This window comes from Xiphias gladius, chromosome 20, assembly GCF_016859285.1.
Source record: "Xiphias gladius isolate SHS-SW01 ecotype Sanya breed wild chromosome 20, ASM1685928v1, whole genome shotgun sequence".
Classification (NCBI taxonomy): domain Eukaryota; kingdom Metazoa; phylum Chordata; class Actinopteri; order Istiophoriformes; family Xiphiidae; genus Xiphias; species Xiphias gladius.
Window position 1 is genome coordinate 9,835,799 of NC_053419.1, and position 24,499 is coordinate 9,860,297.

At 39.7% G+C, this 24,499-nt stretch overlaps 1 protein-coding gene across 1 annotated transcript in view; it reads right to left on the minus strand.

Annotated features, from left to right (window-relative positions):
* The window catches only part of ank1b (ankyrin 1, erythrocytic b), a 66,287-nt gene extending 54,657 nt beyond the window's left edge, over positions 1 to 11,630 (minus strand). The window contains exon 1 of the mRNA XM_040157016.1: positions 11,505 to 11,630. Within this exon, the coding sequence (XP_040012950.1) occupies positions 11,505 to 11,630 (126 nt within the window). The remainder of the gene's footprint in view (positions 1 to 11,504) is intronic.
* Between the last annotated feature and the right edge of the window lie 12,869 nt (positions 11,631 to 24,499).

Here is a 24,499-nt window from a genome sequence, read left to right on the forward strand (position 1 = left end):
AGCAGCATTACCTTTCCATCCGTTCCTGTGTTCCTGCTAACTCAATATCATCTAAATGCTAGAAAATCATATTTTATGACTCTCAGGCTGCTGCAGCAAAACACTATGCTAACATTTATTTATTGTACTCAGCCTCTTAGCCAATGGGTGGCTGTCCTATGGATGATTTGTGCTACCACATTGTTTGCTGGAGTTGCCGTAAGAGACGCAGGTCACGGTGCTGAAAAACAGGGAAAAAAAGGAAAACTGAGCTTCAGAGGAATAAATAGACTTACTATGATCTGTTTTCTTGAGAGTGAATGTGTTTAACTCATTCCCTGCCTACTATCCCACGCTCTTAGTTTGTCTAATAGAAGGTATCAATGTTGGATCAGTGGGCTGTTGTCAATATCATCATGGCATTAGGGAAGAGCTTAAGGGGACAGATAGATGGATGGAGGCAGAGATAGGAGAGAGGGAGAAGGGCAAACAGCGTGCACTGGGTTTCCCAGTGAGAAAAAAAATCTCAATGTCAGTTGATGAGGCTGAATCTGCGCAAAAAGCAGTAAATTAAGATTTGGTATGGTGCGGTGCACGAGCAACACATTCTTACCAGTCAATAACAACACAGGGGCAAAATACAGACTCACACACACACACACACACACTTGGTAAAATGAGACTCATTATTTTAAGCTGGTCATGCCTTAATGCTGCCCATATTTGAAAATAAATACCGACATTTTAGACTTACACACACACTTACAAACTTTTTAAGTGTGGTGAATTGCCTGACTGCTTGATGATGCCAATATTTCTAGACTTTTCCTATGATTTTTAGAACATGCACGGGGGAAAATACAGTGGTTATCTTTGGGGGAATTGGCCGGGCTGATAGCTTGTTAGCAGCCGGCTGTGGTGCTGCAACTACAGTGCCTGAATGATGTAGCCAGTGGGACTGACATGTGAAGTGAGTCAGTTTGGCTGAGAGCAGCATGTACGGGATTCCAGAGAGAAAGCCTTTAAATCGTTTTTGAATCCTGGGTACACAGACATTTGACAGGCTTTTGGGAGGAGGACTATGGAAACACTTTTCACATAGGGTTCTTGGTTTCAGTACTCTGCTTATGTAAATACTTCACTATTAAGTTTGTGTATATATATGTATATATATATATATACATACATATATATTTCACTGAGTTATCTGGGGATCTTTTTAGATATTATTTTTGAAGAAACCACCCATATTTTGAGCAAAAAGAATCATTATTTACTTTGAAGATAGTCATTTGACAATGAGTTTTAACACAATTTTTTCTAAACATTCTGCCACTTCTCACGGCCTTCATCAGCAGATATAGTTTGCTCAATACTGAGAAAACTGAGCAAACTAGTAGCTAATAGCTATCACACAGTCCTTCACGGTGATCCAAACATTAATGCATATAAATGGGATTTTAGGATGAACAATGAACAATACTCACACACACTGTGCTATATTGTCCTAGCATGCACTCATGACATTTGAGACCAGACTGTAGGGCTGCGAAGAAAATCGTCAACTCTATAATGGCAAGGGTGCAATCAAGCCATGTTTTTCCTTATCATTTTTTTTCCATTGATGTCTACAGTCAAGCTGGTCGAGTCAAAGGCCATGGACCTTTAACCTTCTACATTTTCACATACAGCATTGGAGATGTAATTATTCAGTTAGTTACCATTAAAAAATCAGAAGCAAAAGGCGGGGTAAAAAGAACAGCAATGAACCTAAGAAAACAGTTAATAATATGGGATGGAGGAGGGAGACAAAAAGGTAGAAGGAGAAGGAAAAAAAGAAGAGAAGGATGGAGGGATGCAGAGAAAAAAGATACTGCAAGGGGCAGGGATTAGCAGAGATACAGAAAGATAGCTGATGGAGAAAAGCAGTGAGGGCAAGGGGGAAGAAAAAACAGTTGCTGCACCTTTCCTCCTTGCTTCTAGAGTTTAAAATTGAATTAGCAATGAAGTATTTATACGAGTGCAGTGTGGATTTTCCAACTCAATGCCTCAGTACAGTAGACAGCAGAGGATGATAGTGCAGGGAAACATAGAGCACTGTTGATTGGTATCTTTTCTGTTTTTTCTACAGACAGTATATGTCACAGACACAATGACACATGAACATCCAGAGATGCAAGGTCATACCCACAGGGGGAGGAACAGTATAGAATTATAGTGAGAGAGGAAAAAAGTAGCAGAAGGATGACGAGGATTTACAATTGACTGAGGAGAAACACTCAGTCTTGGTTCTAGCTGTCTCCCCTTGCTGTCATGTTCCCAGCCCGGCTGCCATCAATGAGTGCTGATGCAAGCTCTCTTGGATCAGAGAGTGTGAAGTGTTATCAGTGTATGAATGGCAGCTGGTCTTGGTGGGGATGTTTGGAAACTTTTGATGTTATTTTTTGTCTTTATCAGTTGTTTCGCAACTTGAAAACCAATACTGGTTACTGTAAGTATTCCTCTTTAACCCTCTTCAAGTGTGTGTGTGTGTGTGTGTGTGTGTGTGTGTGTGTGTGTGTGTGTGTGTGTGTGTGTGTGTGTGTGTGTGTGTGTGTGTGTGTGTGTTCTGTCCACTGGCATATATTGGTTAGTGAGTGATGAGCCTGAACACAGAGAGAAGCCATTCCATCTGCCATCAGGCAGCAATCCCAATGACACGACTCCCCCTTCTCATCATGCAGACATACAACACGCACACACACAATACACACCTGCATGCCTCCTTGGGCAGGATAAAGGTGACACTGCTTGTAAAAGAACACTTACTTCCATTCCATTAAGAAATTTGCATTTTTCAAACATACCTCACTTTTCAATCCCAAAAAAAGACATATTTACTGATACATGGTTGAGGTTACAAATCAGTGAATTTAACAGTCACATCTCAAAATCTTGTTTTCAGCATCCCCTCAAACTTTTGATTGGTGTGTATCCTTTCAAAGTACTCACTGCCCTCATAGGAAAACTAATAATCCAATACGTAGCCTCCAGGAAAAGAATGTGGTTGTACTATGCAGCTCCCAAACACTAATTGCTTGTAACGGACATCAAAGGGGTTAAGACTGAGCTGAAGGCAGGGTTGCCAGGTCTGTGTTACAAAACCAGCACAATGGCCAATCAAAACCAGCCCAATACCAGACCTGAAAATATGCCCAGCCAAACCATATGAAGTCCAACAGGAGACCTATCATTACCAAATGTGTTATAATATCTACAAAGAAAGACCATAAGTGTTTAGTGTGCCAACATTAAAAGCCATTTTCCCTAAACAGTTTTTTCACCTATGTACTAAAATGGCCTCTCCGGGGCTTCTAGCTTGCTAGCTAGCTATCTGGTTGTTTTGCTTAACTCCGCTAACTAGTAGAGTTGGGATCAAGAGCCCAGGTGCCAGGTAAAGAACATTACAGCACGACGTGTGTACGCAGGTGGCGTCTTGTTGTGTGTGTACGTGTTGATCCGGGGTCAGTTTGCTAGGATTTGGGTATGATAAATGATTTCATTTAAGATATAGATTTTTATTTATAGATAATTTTCATGTAATTTGCATGCAAAACTGATGGAGCGGAGAAAAAAAATTCAACCTGTGGAGACTCTTCAAAAGTAGCTCAATTCTGACCTGGCAACCCTGGCGGGCGGCTGGTGTATTTCTATGCATGATTAAAATTTAATAACTTAACAAAGTATTTTTTAAAAAGTTGTTGGAAATATGTTGTTGGAAAACAAATACAATAAAGGAACTGAATCAGTGTCTCTGAAACAGTCTCAAGCCAAACTGAACAATATAATGTTCAAAAAGGTAGTATTCACAGAGCAAATATATTAAATTGCATTGCATTGTATGTGTGTGTCCATGCACACCATGAAACTCACTATTTATCAAATTCATCTTCATTCAAGGCCTACGATCAATTTTAAATCTGCCTGGAGCATGTGACAAATATATATTATATAACATATTTTAAAGCCCTTCAAAATGTACAGGATAAAATCATAACTATAGCCAATAACAGGATGAACGTGTAACAAATATCAAAAATATCCCACAGCACCACCACTATATGAAATCCTAGATTTTTGATAATGCACTGTCTCCATTAGCCGGCACGCATACTGTAAAATGTGTTTAGGCCAGCAGAGGAAAGTAATGGAGTCAGGGTGTGCCTGACAGTGGCTGCTTCAGTGCATTAGTGGGCTCCTGCCGGCCACATGATCCACATAGACCTTGAGGAGCACTAATACCATTACATAATGCCCAGCTCCAGCTCTAAGTGTGTGTGTGGGTCCGTGTGCTCTTTGTCTGCATTTCGGTGTGTGTGGCATCGTGCCAGTCTGTATCACTTTCAGTCTTCCTCTAATGATTCTTCGGAATTAACAGCGCTCACATCCTGATTTTGCTAATGACCTGTGATGAGTCAAATGCATCATTAGTACTAGGTATACACTGTATGTAGGTCAATTGTTTAAATTAGATGTGTTTGTAACTATTGTATATTTTAGATGTCTCTTTTGATGTGAACTGGAGCTACTTGGGATGCAAAGGATATTTCATAAAAATCTTGAATACAATTGCTCTCTGAGTCATGTTTTCTCATTGACATAGTCTCATCAGAGTTGCCGTGGGTTAAAATTAAACTCAGCATCCACATAAATTGGGGATTCTGCAGAGCAGCTTGACAGTGTAGCTAAAGCAACGCGTTTTTTTCCTTCGTGCATTTCGTGTCTGGCTGGCGATCTGTGCAGCAAGTCTCATCACCGACCAAGGCATGCCCTCGTCCATCTCCTCATTCCGTCACGTGCAGTGTCACACTGTAATCACCATGGTAACATCAGTCATTTCAGACTGCCTGTCGACTGACCCCAGGGTCACAATGAACTTTGTGTAAAGATTTACAGTGTTTACTTCTCCCCTATGCATGCCAGGGCTTCACCCTGGTTGCCCTCGCTAACACTGGTGATGGATGCTCTGATTAACTGGTGCAGGCTGGCAGATGAGCTGTGACTCTTGCAGAACTCAACGACTGCACATTGATCTAATGGGCCATCAGAAGAGTGACTCCTCACAACTGTTGCTAGCTGTGAAACAATGCCAAATATTAAAAATTGTATATAAAGTTGATGCAAACGTGGCGGATATGTTACAACACATGAAAAACATTATGATCTGAACCTCATACACGACCCATGGTTTGAGTTCGACTGGGGGCGGCTTAAGTCCCATACTTGGAAAATCCATACCTAAACGGCTACACTCTCTAAAAGCCACAATGCACCCTAAAAAGCTAATTCTTTAAAGATTCAGTTTTATCCAAATACTCAACCTGTAGTTATTTTAACCCTTGAACTGGTTTATTGATTGAACAATGCTAAGGCAAAACGTGTAAGATCATGGAACTGGGGTTGAACAGCTTGCTTCAGGTACATATTTTTTAAATTTAATAATTTTTTTAGATTCAATTCACCGTAGTTAGGATTGCAAATTAGATCGGCAGATTTTTTAAAAATATACTTTTTGTATTTTTTGCTTACATAAACCTTTCGGATCAGTTTAAATTACTTGTTATATGCTGTAGATATATTACTCTAAAAAGTACCAAGACGTTTTCATCATCTATGCATATGCAGATATTTCTAGAATATAATATGAAAGTAATTAATGAATTTCTACATTATATGCATATGCTTTTCTTTCAGGCCATACACTAAAACCATGAAGGCACTAGAACTGCAGGTACACAGCCATAATGGGTGCCAAAGTTTTGCATTAAAAGAGCAAAATGACTTTCCTGATATTTATCAAAGGTGTCTGACAAGACATGCTTATCTAAAATTACTTTGATCTCCAGATCAAAATATGTGACAGAGTTGAGTCCTAGATAAGCCCTCAGAGAGGTGTGATAAATATCGGCCATCATGCTTCTATTCTGGAATCCTCCTATGTCGTTTGAGCAGGTACAGATCCGGTGCAACATCAGATCCAGGATCAGAGCCGGTGCTCAGCTAGCACACAGCTGTGGTATGTAGACACATGGTTAGCTCTGGTCTCAGATGCAGTGTAATCCTAGGCTGGCAGGTAAATATAGCCCGTGGCTGCTTCGGGATGGGCTGAGTGCTTCTTTGTTCTGCTCGACCTTGGCTCATCCTGCCCTCCCTTTCCTCAAAGGGGATGAAAAGCCAGCAGCCCATACCATTAAGCTGCCTCTTACTGTTGCCTTACAAAAACATGCATACTAAACATGCATACCTTGGTCTCCATACCAAGTAACGATTGACCCAATGTAAAAGCTTTCATCATTACCTGAACCATCTGAAACTGTATTCAGGTGTTACCTATCTTGTAGCATTATTAAAGACAGCCTTTTTATATTATATTTTTATATTTATATAATATGAATGTGGCTTTAAACAAAAAAAACAAAATAAAGTTCAATAAGAAACAAATATAAAAACACCTTTGAATTCACAAATACCTACTTAAATACAGGTTTATGCACATCAATTCCATACAAATACACAGATTAACCCAAGAAATGCACACAGAAAGTCACACACATTAGTCCCTTGGATTCTAAGGCACTTCCTCAAGAGCTCCACTCTCATGGGCACACATAAACATACTCAATTTCCTCCCCCTCCTCACACAAATACACAGTAAATTACAGTGTTATTTTCATACCACCTCGTTCATGGAATCTGGGACAACATACAATACTGTGTTTAAACATGGCAGAATTGCATCTCCGTGTGCAACAAGCTGTCCAATGGTTTGACACCTAGTTTACAGAGGAAAGAAACTGTCATGTCATTGTCATGTATGTTGTTTTGTGTGAGGACAAAAGTGGGCAGAGAGGCAAAGAAAGCGGGAGAGACGCAGAAAAAAGTTTTTGGCTAATTAGGGTTGGGTATCCATAAGGTTACATAAAAGTGGAATGAGATACCCTGAAGCCCTGTTGTTTCTCTCACACACACACACAAAGCTGTATGCGCACGCATGCACACATACAGCTCCTTTGGAAACACAAGCAGGCACATACACATATACACAAAGAGAACACACCATCCATTAGCAAATCTTTGAATCCATTCTATTAAGTGCAGGCCTGAAGGAAACAGAAAAATGTACAGGCCCAAGGAGCCTCATGCTGAGCATGCGTCCTACATTAGCCTGCCTCATTGGTTACGGAGAACTGAAAGTGAACCCAAATAGTCATTACTGCAATTTGAAGATGACCAAGCATTTTCATCCTCATTAACATTATTTCATTCTTGTGTTTATTCTTATTTTAGCACAGCCATGTAATTATATACACTATATAAAGAACTGATTATTGATATGAATTACACCCCATGCTGACTTTGGTCCAAGTAAATGTTGTTTCCAACTTATTTGGTAGTGTACTAAGCTGGAATTGTAATTTGCACACTTGTTGCTGCAATTCACAAGATCAAATCTGCACAGGTGTTGGTAAATTTTATGCTCTAATAATTGATGTTGTATTCATAGTAGAGAATAAGGTGTGCCAAATGTAGTAGTACGTATCTCAGTCAACATTTAGGCAAATATAAGTAAGGGATCAGACTCGATATTGGCAGATACCCAACGTTAAAGGACTTGGATTGTGATTGGGGCCAAAAAAATCTTGATCGAGACATTCCTAATTCATAGCTTCATAAATCAAGGACAATCATAGGACTGCTGTGACTTGTGACGGGATCGATGATGCTTGACATAATGGCCACAGTATAACCAGATAGTGATCTAGTTATCCATAGTGGTAGGGCTATAGCTACATGGTTCAAGATAACACAATGTCAATGCAGCCTAACATTTAACTCCACAGTTTACCTACACAATGCATTGGATTTAGCTCTTTTTCAACCTGCCTGCTGATCTTATTCCTCTGTGATAAGCAACAAATATACAGTAGCTATTCTGTGGAGTTAGAAGAAATATATTAATGTTGATTAATATTTGTTTGTTGCACGCACAGGTATATTTGCTGTGATCTTGTTATTTCCAATCAGGTCTGATCACAGTGCTTCCCTTACACAGCACTCATTTAGCTTATTTTTTTTAATTTTTCAGTTTGCCTCATTGACATTTCTGCTCTTGTTCTTCTCTTAAGATTATAGTTGGGTTTTTTTTTCATTTTTCAGATATAAGTGAGGAAAGAGAGAAGTAAGTGACAGATGTTGTGGATCCGTTATAAACCTATTGTAGGACTCTGCAGCTGTATGACATGCACCTTAGCAAGCAGAGCTAGTACTGTACTTTCTTCCTTAACTAGATTTGCTGTCCAGTCTATCCATTGTTATCATAGGATCTCTGTTGGCACTGTAGTGGATGACCTTTGTGCCTTGGGAGGAGTAGGGAAGAGAGATGCCATGCCTGATTTACATCGAATGGAACTAATTAACATCCCCAGAACATTAAGACCTGTCTGTGCCTCCTCTTTCCCTCTCTGTCTCTTTGAGTTGCTTCCTTACTCCTTCTGGGTGCATAGCACACAAAAGGATCTGTTAAATACTTATTCTTTGATGAACTGATAAATTGTGCTTGTGCCTTGTTTTGTTTTTTTTGCAAAGGCATCCCAAGCCTTTGCAAAGAAGACCAGTTGAAATGGAGGTGGTTTTGCATCAAATGACCGACGACATCTTAAATGAGACAGCTTAATTGATTCTTCAGCAGTAAAATAAAAATAAGTAGTGAATGTCAGCAGCATAAAGATCAGTGGATGGTTAGCTGTAACATAAGTAAGCGCTCAAGCTTCTTCTTACGTCTCAATCTTTTATATCCAGGGTAAAATAGCAATAATATTCTTGTTTTTCTTTTCTTGCAGTGACTGTGGGCTCAGTAATGTAATTTTTCACTTTTTCATCAGTAATAATGACTAACATTTCCATACAGCTGTATCATTTAAGCCCTTCAAGTTTAGTTATTTATACTATGAACCATTTTGTTAGTAGAATGTCTCAAAATGATATTAAGAGAAAGACCCTAGCTCGATCAAATGAATCAGTAGAAACAGTACAGCAAAATTTCTGCCACTTTTGTTGCCTGATAGTTTACGTCGTCATGCTGCCCTACCATAATATATATGTTAGTTTTGAGTTTGATCATTGATGAAGGCCATATCTCATACACTGATAATACATTTTGGGCTACACAAGCCATCTTTTATTACCTTGCTATAAGGTAATGTCAAAATTCACAGTATTCACAATACCTAAGTAAAAGTTGTTGTCACTCATCTTTTCATCAGGTATGAGTGGAGACTTCCCTGACTGCCTTAATTTCAGTCCTGTATTCAGAATACAAAACTGTATCCTGGTGTTCCCCCACCACCACCATCCTAATCAGTGTGTCCATTGTCTGGCCAGGACACGTAGAAATGTCTCCCCTTTTATCCCTGTCAGTTCTCATCTCAGTGTGTTTACTGTTTATAGCTGTAGTAACAATTTCCCAAACCTTAACAAATTTGTTTTTACTGCTAATCATAGCTGAAATTCAAACTTATGCCAACCTTATTTTAGTGGCAAACACCAGACTCTTAGTTAACCTTGTTACATAACAAAAATGGGAAAATGACAAGATCAATTCATAATCCAGTGTCCAATGTAATCCAGTCTATGATGGAGTTATGTAATCTTCAAATAATTTATGTTTTTGTGTCAATTTGTGCCATTCGATTTTTCGAATGGGCCTGCTGTTCTAACTGTCCTTTTACTGTCCAAACTTCATATTTTAATACACAATAATATAAGCCTTTGCCATTTACAACACATTCTGCATATTGTTCTTTATTGCAAATCAACTGAAATAGTATGATTAACCCACAATATTAGACTTTAGAGATGAAAAATTTCAAGAATACTGCAAAGAATAGGACTGTGCACGAAGGATATTACAGAGGGCCTGTTATGCTAAAAATATACAGCTAACATAGGTGATAAAGTGTTACTGTAGAAAAAAGCAATACCTCACTACATCACCACATTTGCATCACTACAGTCTTCCAGTTCCATCAATGACATGTAAACCAGTAAAACAAGATACTGAACAGACTGCTAGAAGCCCACTGAATGGCCTCAGAAACCCTCAGCAAACCCTAAAGCTTTGCAGTCCAGACAAACAATCTGTTTTATGCTGAAAGAACATTAAATAACGGGAAAAGAGATTACACTCCATGGGCACCCCAGATCTCTCTGCAGATTCCAATATTTTTGCACTTTTCCTTTGTGTTTCTGTCTTTCTGACGAACCTCCATTGCTTCTGTTTCACGCACACACACACAAACACGCACATCTCACAGAATGAGTATAAAAAGACCTGTCTATCCTCTATTTCCACCAACTCCATACAAATGTGTGCAGAGACAAATAATACAAGATGAACAGAAAACAACTGAGCAACCATTGCACTGAATAAAGAGTCTCTGTACACATCATAATGTTGTAAGTTACATGTAAAATTCATGAAAGTTTTTTTTTTTTAATCCTTTCAACAAGTACCTTTCACAACAGAATGTGAATTTTTTCATAAAGCATTTCAGTGCTGCCAAGCGTGAGTGCAAGGCAGCGCAACCCCAATAAAATCTGCACCTGAAGGCACAGCCAGAGTGGGAGAGTGCACGGGAAGAGTACAACGGAGGGGTGAATGAGAGCTCTCATGCCTACAGGATGATATTCTGCGTGCCTAGTTAGTGACAACACATTTCAATATTCATTCTCTACACAACAAATATTACTAGCAGCAAATAATCGTATATATAAGCATTAGCCTAGATGTCTCCATTGAACAACACATGTAGCACAAAAATGTCCCCAAAAATATATATAAATGGGTTAAAACTGCATCTGTGTACCTCCATCTTCCCCCTCCATTTTACATCTCCCCCAATGCAAAAAAAAAAAAAAAAACCTGGAATATGGGGAAGACACCAAATCTAAGACTAACACAGTTTCTTAGGAAACAGTAGACCATGCAGAGCATGTCAATGGTGAGGTGATTATAGGCAGAAAAATACATGTATATGCAGCACACTGAACTTCCACTGCATTAATATGAATGAGCTGCACCCATGTATGGCTGAAATCCTTCAAAAGGCTTCTCATGTGAAAGAAAAAAAACAAAACATCTTCTGTTATTCACACCTCCAACGGTATAACGATCATCATCAGCTTCCCTTTCCTTCCTCCATAGCTAAATGTCTGACTGAGCAAACACAACCTGTGCCAGAGCGTATGTGCTTGGCTGGTTAGCCTACGCGCACGCACGCACGCACGCACGCAAGCACGCACCAGCTGAGGCTGCAAGACCAGCTGTGTAATTACACATGTGTAATTGCATCCTCACCCGTCATGCACAATAGATGCAGTGAGAGAGAGAGGCTGGTAGGGCGATAGAGAAAGGCAGGTAGAGGGGGGGGGAGATGGGTGTAAGAAACACCGCCACCTCGCCTGTCTCATGAGACAGCCAGCCATACCTTGCGCCTGCGGTCCCTGGATCGATTCCTCTTTTTTATCTTTTCCTCCTCCTTCTCCCTCTGCTCCTGGGCGGCGGCCTCCGCGAGGTCCTTGGTTTTGCGGAGCTGCTTGGCGGCTTGCGCCATGGTGCCGCTGCTTCTGTTGCTGCTGCTGCTCCAGTCGCCGTTGCTCCAGCCCTCCTCTTGCTTGCGCTACCACCGGTCGCCCCTGTTTCCTCTTCCCGTGTCCCTCTGTCCCCAGAGCCCCGTCACTTACTACCTCTTCTCTGGTGGCCACCAAGACATGTGTGTGTATGAGGCAAGCAGCGGGCACGCCTGTGTCCGGATATGTGCGTGTGTATGTGGATGATGTTGATGCTACAGCAGCCACAGGACAGCCTCCAGCAGCCACATAGAAAGATGCTACAGCTAGTGGTGCTGATGCTGCTGCCTGTGCCGCGACTGCTACTCATCCAGTCAGCTTGCACTGCGCTGAATTGCCTCCCCTCCCCCTTCTTTCTTCCCTACCTTCCTCCCTTGTCTCCTCTCTCCTCCCTCTCTCCCTGTGCTCGCACAGACCTGTCACGCAGTCCTGTGTTCAGCACAGTTGGGCTCCTGCTGCAGAGGTCCCTGTTTTTATCTGTCAAATGTCCTCCTCTTCCTGCTGCTCTGCCTCTTTCTCCACAGTTTTCTTCTCTACTAAAGGCTTTTCTTTCACAGTATCTGTTTTTGCGTCTTGCATAACTGAGGTACAAAAGATGAGGGCGCCAGAGCTGCGGAATGCCTTCAAATTATTATTTTTTTCTCAAGTCTTCCCTCTCTCTGACCATGGCTTTTCCATGGCGGCTCCCTCCTGGAAACAGATGGAGAGAGAGAACAGTTAGAGAGATGGAAGCATGTAAAAATAGAAATGGATATCATCTTCCATCTAATATACAAAATCTGACCGCTTGTTCTTGTTCGGCAAGATTCTTTCCATAGCTTGGTCATTTTTTGGGGGATTCGAACGCTGATGCTAAGGTGGCAAAGACACATGGTGCCATACATTAACACCTGCACAAGCTTGCTTCTCTCATGCTCTAGTGTCAGAAGCAGACAGGGAGAAAAAAAACGTCAACAATATGAATGCTTCATAAAAACTGCATGTCCTCTCCTTTCCCCTTTCCACTGCTCTCCCTCTTTCCAAGACATCAGGAGGGAAAACATGGATGTTTCACGCAGCAATTCAGTAGCAGATGGGTGAAACCACAGCATGAACAGACAGTAAAATTCAAAGAAGAAAATTTGAGCAAAAGACACGGATTGGTCCATGTTTTGATATTCGGAAGACAAATTACTGCAAAACTTTTAATAGTAATCCCAGTAAATCTCTGAAATGATCGACACAGAAGAGAAAGTAAATCTATATCTAAATTAAACATCCTGTACAAGTATCTTCATATAGTTTTACTGAATGTTATTTACTTCTAACAAGATTATAACATGTTGCCCTGATGGTTTCAGTTTCAATGCAATAACTTAAAATGGTATTATTTTTCAATAATCTTTGATGTAATTTTAACAGTTACATCTCATTGTACACATACTTTATCTCTGTATTTGCTCTCTGTGGCCCACTGTTCAGCATCAGGATGCAGTGACATCAAACTCTCGCGCTCTCTTTCTCTCTCTCATTTATTCCCCCCTCCCACCCCCGCAACATTATCTTTCTGCGGAATGATGTTCCAATGTAATGTGCAGCATAGCCTTCTACAAAGAGACCATGTGACAAGACTAGGAATAAATACATTTTATCTTCATAGATGAAATCTGCCAAGAGATTAACACCAGATCATATCAAGCCAAAAGGCAATACTGTGGCTATATGTGGATATCCAAAATTGGGTAGCCTGTCAACAATAACAGTATTTCTGAGGATATTTTTCCTTGGCCATCTAACATCATGTGTGATTCAACAACTGTGTGTTTCTGTGTGGGTTAAATGTTTCACTGTGCATGCTTTTGAGTGACAGCTTTGTATTGCCTTGTGCCTGATGCTAATGGATCTATTAAGCTGGAGATACTAAACAAAATAATGTCATGGCCTGCACTGCAGTCTAGAGTTGCCTTAGGAGCTGAATGGTCTTGTGGACTAGCTGTCAGTGTAGGCAGACTAGTTTATTCCAAATTCCACATTGACATTATCCTGAAGAGATGCATGTTTCCATTCAAGGCTATGTGCACATCCCATGGACTAAATAGCCAAAGGGTTTCTGTGCACAAGATTGATGCTCCTATAGTGGATTATTCAGTAGTGTATCAGATGGTCTTTGGCAGGCACACATTTTTTGTATGACCAGTCACTTAGACGCTTAAATGAATGAACCACAGTGGGGAAGTGAGTCCAGTGTACGGATGTCTTTGTGCTGGCACATTAATTCACCTTTTGCAAGGACAGAGATCATGCCTTCCGGCTGTTGTTGTTTCATGTTGTATAATATGTCAAATAACCCCACTCGGGCAAGCGTTATTTTTCCGAAAGTTTGAATGCTGCTTATTCCTGCCTACCAGTGATGGTGTAAAAGCATGTTACTATGAAAGCTAGCGTCTGTGACCCATAATCAGCTACTGTTTTTACGGATGCAGGCAAGTTTTTACGACTGGCCTCCCTGCTGTCTAAGTTGAATTCTGTAAACATTAGCCTTTAAAATCAAGTTTTAGTTGCTGCTTTTTTTTCACAGGAGAGTTTTCCCGGCATCGACACATGCACTAAATTTATGACACAGCCAGCTGGAGGAGTATGGCGCCCTAAAGAGAGGTCTGCATCTGGACCCACAATCTAACCTCTACAGCGACCAGCTCATGTTTTTGAACTGCATTACTTTATGGCTGTGGCTTTTAGCCACATCATAACATGATAATGTCCCTCTCATACATGAGAGGGGAAAACCGGGGATACATTTTAGGCATGACATAATGCAGCTCAGAAAGTAGTTAAGTATCTAGCTAGCAGTTAGCATGTGCTGCTAAGTAGCTAGCTTTCGCAGCACTTACCCAGCTCTCCTAACTGGCTAGCTGAACAAACTAGCGCCACCATTGCTAATTTTAAAGAAATGTCCTCTTATGCAGACCTCGCTCCTACTTAACGGTGCTAACTAACTAGCTCTCAGGTCTCTGGTGTTAAGATTTTTGACTTCCATTATTTTATCCCGAACATAACAGGCATTAACTCGGGCTAGCTAAAATTAAGCTTAAGTTTTTAGGTTTAGGCTATTTTAGCTAAAACCAGTCTCTCCATTTTAGCTAGTAACAGTCTCTCACGTTCTGCTAAGTAGTAATAAAGGGAAGTGATATTTTTGCTATTTTTTAGGTAGCTTCTTTAAAAAAAAGATAATGTATGGTGGCTAGCATTACCATTCTATAATGGCTAGGCAAAGCTGAGAAGTTCTCTTAATTCATACCTGTTTTACCATAATCTTTACTCATACTCATGGGAGTGAATTGTATTGTATTATGTGAGGTTCATTTTGCACCCAAATAATCTGTGTTATTCAACTCACTGGCGCTAATCCTGTGATGTGATGGTTTGGTCTCAGGCTGAGCTATGTGAAGCTCAAGAAGCCAGAGTCATGCTGCCACTGAAGAGTAGCTTTATAATGTTTTAATATACAAGGTATAATTTGTATATAATATTGCATATAATTGAGTGTCACAAGGATAATTTAAATCGGTAAATCTGAAATAAAGAAATATTCCGTCACAAGGTAAATGAACCCATGCTAGGTTTTACTTTACATGCAGGGCTTGTGATATCCTTATTAGCTCAGAAATATCCGCAGGACACTATGAATCTGTTGACAGAAATGAAGCATTTCAGTGCTGACGTCACGTACATTTAGCAATAATAGAAATGAGGAGCTGGAGCAGATGGTGCTGAGCTCTATCATTGATGAAAACAATGACAGTACTAGTGCTGGTTCAGATCTGATTCCATCAGCTCCCCAGCCAAACTATGGTGTGCTAAATACTTAAAACAATGAAGCAGTAAAATTTTTCATTTTCTGTTTTACCCAGAGGAAAACTGGCATCTTTGGCAAAACTATTTGGACATTAATGTGTAATGAAATAAACACAACAATTTGATAATGACGAGAGCCGTTTGCAGAGAAAAGGGAATAATGTCACAGACGGTCACAGGTCAAACTAGTTAAATCTGTTTTTTAGAGGGTTTGATGCAGACCTATGACACACAGTTCACCTTATAACCTTAACCTTGAAGTTTGAATTTCAGATTAAAATCTAACTAATTTAAAATACTTAACAGCTGAAAAAATGTAATGCTCCTCAAATTTCTATGCAGTGACAGTAAAGCAATGAAACAGTTGGTTTACAGAATTTTCGTTCCTCCTTAAGAAGATTCCATCATGATTTTTGAATTTGGAAATAGCTGTAGGCCATTGTAGTTTATTATTTCCTGTTTTGGTCTTGTATAGGACTTCAGTATGAGCAGACTCATTCTGGAAGTTTCTCTTAACGATATAATCACATTAGTACTGTCCTCCATAATAATCACTAAACAATAATGAAATAAAGAAAAATACACTCACTCCTGAGAAATGGAAAATTTATCATGTCTGCTGTGTCAGCCACAATATCTTTGGTAGGGTGTTACATATTTTACATGCAAAAGAGATAAAGGCAGTGTTCCAAATTTTCTCCTGACTGCTTTTGGGACTATTTAGCTTGCTGTATAAGATGCCTAAGGATGTTGCATGACCACGACTAAAGAATTCAACACTTTATCAGTGACAGGACTGAAATGAAATCTAAAAGTAACTGGGCAACAGTGCGGCAGCTACAAGAGTGAATTATGGAACATCTTAATTTTTAGTTGCAATAGTGAAGTCATGGTTCATCAGTCAGCATATGGTACAGCATGGAAGTGTAATATTTATTGCCAGCATGTCATGCTCTACACTCCTGAGTACATTAAACTGATTGGTGTGGATAGTGATTAATGAGTCTACAGTGCTGAGATTTACGAGTACATCACTACTATTAAAGCCTCAAACTGCACTGCAACATCTGGGACCATCTTGTGTTCACTGTGTTATAGCACCATCAGGTGCAAGATGATTGTTATTGCAACTATATTCTTTATTTCCCACGTTAATTATCCTCCATGAGACTGCTGTCTGGATACTTGTGTTCCTTAAATGTATAGCTCAGTCCAACATGTAAGTTCTTTTGCTGTTCACTAGATTGTTTTCATGAAGATACATCTGATGTTGCGACACACTGGTTATGTATTAGCTTAAATGCTTGTTATGATGTTAAAAATCATGCCTACTGTATGTGAAAGCATATGTGATTTGTTTTCCAGAGCCACATGTCATGTTTATGATGATGATGCATACAATAACTTCATACAATGATAAATTCTCTACATCAACAAAAGTTTTGCTTTTTGATTGTATCTAAAGAGCAATTGTCAAATATGTCAAGATTAAATGGCAATTTAATTTTGTTAGTGATGATTTCAAAATGTTTTTCTTTTAATTAGATGTATTTTTTTAGTCATCATTTCCCTTTTTCTGATTTTTTAATATTTATCCTCTGTGTAGCTAAATTTTTTTCTTTTTTTAAAAATGCAAATTTATTATTATTACTCTTGTTGTCGCACAAATATTAATATATGTTACGGGTATGTTTGTTTAATGTCCCTGAAATGCCCTGCTGTTTTGCAGTGTCTTTCCAGTTGTTTCACATGCCATCTGGCCTAACTCCAAAGCAGACTCTGCATCCACTGGTATTTGCCCTTGACAATGACTTGCACTTCCCTCAGCGAAAAAGGTTCTGGGACTCAGCCAGTGCTGCTGTGTCCAATCTGAAGTCTATGGCCATCTCTGAAATAAGATGAGAGGTTGTGAATGCTGTACCAAAGGACATGTCTTTCTCCTCGCCTTGATGTGATGTTTCCGCAGATGCTGTTCTCAGAATAGACACCATCAACTACGTGTCTCAGCGCATAAAATTGTTTATTAATTAGGTGCTCTTTGATAGGAATAGGATAGGGATCACGTCAAAATGGGATTGAAGATTTGGTAGGGAAGAGAGTGAAGAGTGGAAGTGGAAGGATCTTGTACCGCAGTTTATCTAAAATGTTAATGTGTGTGTGTGTGTGTGTGTGTGGTGGCCGGAGTGGTGGATATATGTTATATAACTGACTGCAGTTGCAGTTGCAACTCTAACATCAAAGTATAGTCAGTATAATAACCTTCAAAAGATGATACATTAGACCTCACATGCAGAAACTGAAAATATGTAACAGTATATGGAGATTCACATAACAGTGCACCCTCTACCGGCTCAGATATCAATTTGACATTGTCAGTGTTACTGTTTCATAAGAGGAAGTTCTCTGCTTCCTTTCTTATTTACTTCTCCCACCAAAATGTCTATTACTGCTACTACTTTTACTGCACTACCACTGCCATTATTGCTCTTACTCCTTTTGCTGTATCGCCAGCACTGGCGCAAAACTCAACACACTTACACACTTAGAACTGTAGGTGTCAGCAAAGTTTCAACATATAAATCTGCTACATGGGTTTGATGAGAAAGTATTCGCTAACTATAGGAGCACACTCTCAGAAAGATCAGCTACAAAATTGCTGTCACTACCAAAATGTAAGCAAAATATGACATATTAGTCTCTGTTATGAAGAATAACTCTGGTTTGGTTTTTTCTTATTCTTGTTCTTATTTCTTTTTCTGTCTGCCTCATTGTCTGTAACTGTGGGGGCGTCACTTAAAACTGCAATGTAGCTATGCAGAAATACTGTGACATAACTAATTGAGCAACCTCAGCATCAAATAAGAAATAAGGCATGGTATGACCTTTTAAAGATTGTACTGTTAGCTCTATTAAGCAATGCTCAGCAGGGTAGAATCAACATCGGACTATGTAAGAGCACCGATGCAGATACACAATGAAACTAAAAAGGCATTTGAGCTTGCTCAGCAGTTCATTTACTGCACCACAGGACAATGGGGTGGTGTGTTTTTCATTCTGAGAAATATTAAATATGGTTAATCATGACCAAAGGAAAGAACTGAAAAATATCTAAACAAATGAATGAAAAACTTCTTGATAGATTGTGTGACTTTATTTTGAATATCTGTATATATCATGTCAAAATGAAGGGGTGATGTGAACCCCTTATGTTACCGTACTGTACTATCACAAGTCCTCTTGAAACCGCAGATACCACTGCAATCACAACTACCTGAGCAGTAGCACAGACACTAATGTTTTTAGAACATGAACGTAATGTTCTTCTGAAGAAGATGTAAAGAATGGTTGGGCATTTTTTGAAATTGTACTTATTTTCTTTTATGCAGAGAGTTGGATGAGAAGTCGATACCACTCTCATGTCTGTTAAATATGCAGCAACAGCTTGGAGACTGTTATCTTAGCATAGCATTAAGTCTGGAAGTTAAAAAAAAAAAGTCACTCGGTGGTTTTAGTGGGGGTTATGTGTGGGAAAATTTCTTGGCTTGGCACAGTGACTTCCTGGAATCTTGTCATCACCACGAGGCGTGTCATCTTCTTACTTGGGTTTTTCAACGGATGAAACAATTTAGTTATAAAGTGTTAATCATTTAGTTTTTGAATTAAAAGACATGGGTATTATGTTACATGGGCAACTCTAAACATGTAAATCTAATAAATATGTCTGTGAAGGATTTCCTTGCAAAAGGAGTTATCAAAAGCTGTTCCACATAAACCCGAACTCTTCATTGTCACACATGTTGATCAAGGTGATTAGTGAAACAGCTTAAACCAATCTGATAAATCACAGTCTAATTTGCTCGTTTGCCTGCTACTGCTGCGTCTTAACACTTAGGAAGAAAAAGACTGTTGAAGTAATGTGCAAGTACAGTTTCCACATGCATCTGTGTGTGTGTGTGTGTGTGTGTGTGTGTGTGTGTGTGTGTGTGTGTGTGTACGATAATGTGCAATATCACAACTGATCTCAGACGCTGGACGCTGAGTCAAGGACAGATTGACAAGCACACTTGTCTGTAGCTAGCTACACTTATCGGCCTTTGTCAGCGGGACACTGCTGTGCCCATGAACATGTCAGCAATTATAGATGCATTGGCTGATGGTCAACCCAGCTTCCAGAGACAATAGCCTGCTGCGGCCACAAGAGGGCAGTACATTACAACATGAATGCAAACAGGCAACATCTGAGCCTTTACGGGGCAGAACGCTGCTCTGGGACGTAAAGGGGAGCTATCGCTTCCGCTTTGGTATTGTTCTAATTGATGTCTGTTTTTAGTTTTAACTGGCCAAGCGCTGCTTGTCGTGATGACAGGCCACTGCCTGATGGGCATTTTTTCCCCTTCCCTTTGGGCTAGCTGTGCCCAATGTTTGTAGTCTTCATGCTAAACTGTCTCTGAGCAGTCTGAGCAGTCTCCTGGCTATAGGTTCATGTTAAGCATACATACATGAAAGTGACATCAATCTTCTCATTTAACTTAAGCAGAAAGCCCTTCAAACACTTCAAACAAGTACTTGCTAAGTATAAAAACCTTTACAACATATTCTTGGGATGACTCCTGTACATTTGAATGGATCATAGAAATTAGATTGGTGCAGTTGATTTATGCTGCCACAAAGAAAATGGCTTTGGAAAAAAGGCACAGAATCTCTGTGTTCTTTTTAAATCTCATGCTGTGCATGACCACGCCTCCATTAGGACCCATCGATCATTAGAACTGGGCATGCTAGACCCAGTCTGGGAGAATCAAAGTGCTTCGGGGTGAAAAGCACTTGGCAGACACCCAAAAATGATCTCAGAGTCACTGTTGTGGAAGCCAAGATGCCACAATACTGCAGACCAGCTTCCTGTCAAGAAGAGGAATAATGCAAAGTTTATTTCCGTCTGAAATGCTGATGAGGAGACAAGCGCACATGGCAGTTCTGCATTGCTTATAATACGGTCTCCTTTTTCATTGTCAAAGCCCTTTCAGTAAGCCTGCTGATGGTAAAACTTGCATATTTATAAGCTTTTAAACAAAGTGATTGGATTCCTCCTTGTGCTTTAAACTTACACCTCCCATCATTATCCAAGTTTCTTTTGTCAATGTGGGGGAAAAATTATGAGGTACACACTGAAAAGTGTTGATTAACTCTTGAAAATCACCACTGAATCCAGCACCAGATCACTTTGTCTCTTTTACTCTGGAGCTGCAGCCTTGCCTCCTTCACCCTGCTGCCAGGAAATTCGCGACCTCTGAGGCTTGGATTACCTGGCAGGGCCTGATAAGGCAGCGCAGTTGTACTTGAGGACAAGACTCATGTTGCTTACGATCAATGCTCATCGATTAAGCCTTTTTTAAAATTTTTTACAAGAGTTACATTACAGTAAATGTGTTTGCTTTGTGGTGGTTCTTCAAACTGCAACAGCAAATACCTTGTTCCATAGGAGGAGGTACAGCAGAGATATAAAAGGCTGATCATGTTCAAATGGCTGCTCAGAGTATGAAAAAGCAAGTTTTTTTTCTATATTGTAGTTGTAATCTTCAGTTTATGTCATGCTGCAACATAATGCAACATGACATAAAGTGATGGGAAAGGAGAGGGGGTGATGGAATGTGATGGCATACAAGAATATGATGGATATGATAGGACAGGATGTCATGGGGTATATCATGATTAAATGAAAAGACACATGACATAAACCCATCACCATACCCACTAAGCTATAAAAGCAATGGGACCCCTAACTCTAGTGGAGCTAAGTGTAGAAATTTATATTCAGTGTGGTTTATGCGATTTGCTGAGAAAAGCACACATTTCACATCATAACCCATAAAATGAAGCAGTTATACTTTATTTAACGTGACCATTGACTTTGTTTTTGAAGAAATAATATTAAAATTGCCATAAAATCCGTTCTGAGTTTGTTTATGTGCTTACAGTAAGTTAAGTAGTAAAGGTACTATATGTAAGTTTTTGCTATCTCTGCTTAGCCAATGTTAACAACAGTTTATTTACCAATCTAGAAGAAACGTTGCACATTCAGCATCAAACCTCATTCCTTTGCTTGTCAAGATCTGTCTCCGGCAGTGGAAAGCTACGCCAATGTTAACTCTTGTTTTGTTTCAATTTTTATCACTTCTTTTCTTCTACTGAAGTTAGGGTGCTAACCAGCTAGCCCTGGCCCTGCCGGCCCGTCTTGTCGCTTTCCGATAGCGAGTCACTGTAGCGTCCAGTCTGCGACGATGGCTGAAGCACTTGGCAAGCGACCATCACCACCACCCACAACTGGCAAGAAACCACGTTTGGTGGCAGAGAAAACTTACATATAACCCCTTTAAATGTGCATTGATAGTTTTTTTATTTGGCAAGCACAATAAGTTGTAAACGTACTGATGTTTATTAGGTAACATATTATCACCTTGAAAGCTTTTGGAAACATATTAGTGTCCCATTTACAATATCCAGCGAACACAAAGCAGCATTTCTCTGTCGGCTGCGTTTGGAAAAAGCATGGTGAGAGTGAGAACTGTGAGAGTGATCCAGAGCAGTAAAGCTGTGGACCAAACAACCGAAACAATGGGCTGAAAGATGCTAAAAAGCTCTGTAGAGGTGAGGGGAACAGCAGAGTCAGATGGTAATTCTTTACAGGTTTGTCACTATTAGCAAAACCTTTTACATTACAAATAATAATCTGACTAATTGTTAGTATGAAATTATTGATTAGAGCAGCTTTAAGTAAAATTATTTTAGGGTTTTGGTAATGTTTAGGGTTGGGTTCTGGGAGCAGCTAAAATTTTGAATCTGGTTTCAAAATTCTGGTTTGAACTCAGTCTAACAAGTAATATTTTTCGGTTTTCCCTCTTTTTTTGTAATAAAAATTGATTTTTATACATACATTTATATACATACATTGAAAATGTGAAATATATTTCGCATAAATTCAAAATTAGAATATTTTTGGTAATTGTAACTGATCAATTTAGTCTTGTGGATTTTTTCTGAAAACATAAACAATATTAATTTATATTGAATGTGACAAATGTGTTGAACACATTTCCCTCTTTTTCAAAAATTTGCAAAGCTGATTTTGTAAAATATATTTTTTCACAGTGTTCTACTTCCCTGAAATTTGCTTGTGCACTGCTACATATCTCTGCATGTTAATGCCACCACCTTTTGATCAGCTGAAGAGGGTGAAACCCTTGACCCTTTGTTGATTGAAAGTGCAGAAAACAAAATTAAAACTGGATGATAGTACATTCTTGACCTTGAAAACTTTCAGGTGCATCTCTTGGTCTTCATCAGCGAATAAAGACCATTTTATTAGGTTGAAAGTTTTACAAAAAGCTAACAAGTGGACTTTGAGTTACTTTAAAATGAAACAGATTTGAAATGGGGGAATCAAAATGAATTGGATTTAATGTGCAGATTAAAAACTGGATTCAGATTGCAGATGGAATTTTATATCACCACAAACACTAGCAGTGGTTTTATGTAATAACTGTAATGGTTGAATCTTTATGGGCCACTTTTCTTTCTTTCTCTTTTTTTTAACACATAAGCCTGGTAATACACATTACTTTTCATACAAATAAATACTTTCCACCTGTGATCAGGGTTGGAGTCATATTCTACTCATGGAAATATAGCTGAAATATATAGTACAGACCATAACTCTGTGTTCTCCCCTTTCTACCATCAGTCACATGTGCCAGGCAAAAAGTGATGCTATGTGGAGTATCGTCTCTATGAAACTTCGATTGTGGCCTTCTGTCTTTTAAAGAGATATTTGTTTCTTTTCTGTCATTAACACCAGAAGCATCTCCCAAACTATTCCCCATTCGTTGTGATGGCCTCATCCTTCCCAGAGGATGCAATCTAATCCTCGTGTCTCCTCATTTTCAACAGTAACTCGGACTGGTAGGACAACATGGATGTCCTGTAGAAAAAGGGCCAAAGTCGTCTCCATATGCTGAGGGGACTGAGGTCCTTTGGAGTGTGCAGGACGCTGTTAAGAATATTTCTATAACATTGTGGTGGCATCAGCATATTTTACGCAGTGGTCTGTTTGGGAGGGGGAAGCACAGAGAGGAACAGAAAAAGATTCAATAAACTGGTTAAGAGGGCTAGCTCTCTAGATTCCATAGAGTAGGTGGGTGAGGGGAGGATTTTATCCAACCTGTTGTCCATCTTGGACAGCTCCCCTCATCCCCTTCCTGAGACTGTGGGGGCCTTAAGCAGCTCCTTCAGCAACAGACTGCTACACCCGCAGTGTAAGAAGGAGCGTTGCTGCAGATCCTTCGCCCCGACAGCAGTCAGACGTTTTAACAGTAGCCTACTGTACCACTGTGGTTGTCTCTGTCAGCGTCACCCACCGCAACATCACAACTTCTCAGCTCAATATACCTCAGGCAATATATTATGATTTATTTTTCATCATATTTCTTTAATGTTTCACTTTTGTCCAATAACACTCCACAGTGTTTTTTCTTTTTGTGCAATTATCCGATCTCCCGTAACACTTCTTCTGGGATAACAAAATGCAAGGTGCTTTAATAGTTAGTAGAAGTTATTAATGTCATTAATTTCTCAGAAAAAAAACCATCCCAAACCACTTTGAACTTTCAGCAAATTATACTCTTTTAGATTATCCGTGTGAGTCTGTTTGGGGTCATTAAGTTTGTCATTAACAGTTAAACTACACTAGAGAAACTGAGCCAGGAGGAGTCCTACATTACTTAAATCAAGTTTTTCAAATTACAACATATTTATTGACTGGACTGTAGATATGGGCTCCTGCCTTTCTATTTATAGGGCAGTGAAATTTTGAGCTGGTGAGTGGGAGAATAACTTTGGCCCCTCGCTGCCTCACTGCAGAGAGACAGAGGCAAAGAGGCAGAGAGAGACCGAGAGCAAGAGAGAGGCAAGGGTGTTCAGATCAGTAGAGGGAGGAGGCAGAGTGTTTTGGCAGCAGCGAAGTGAG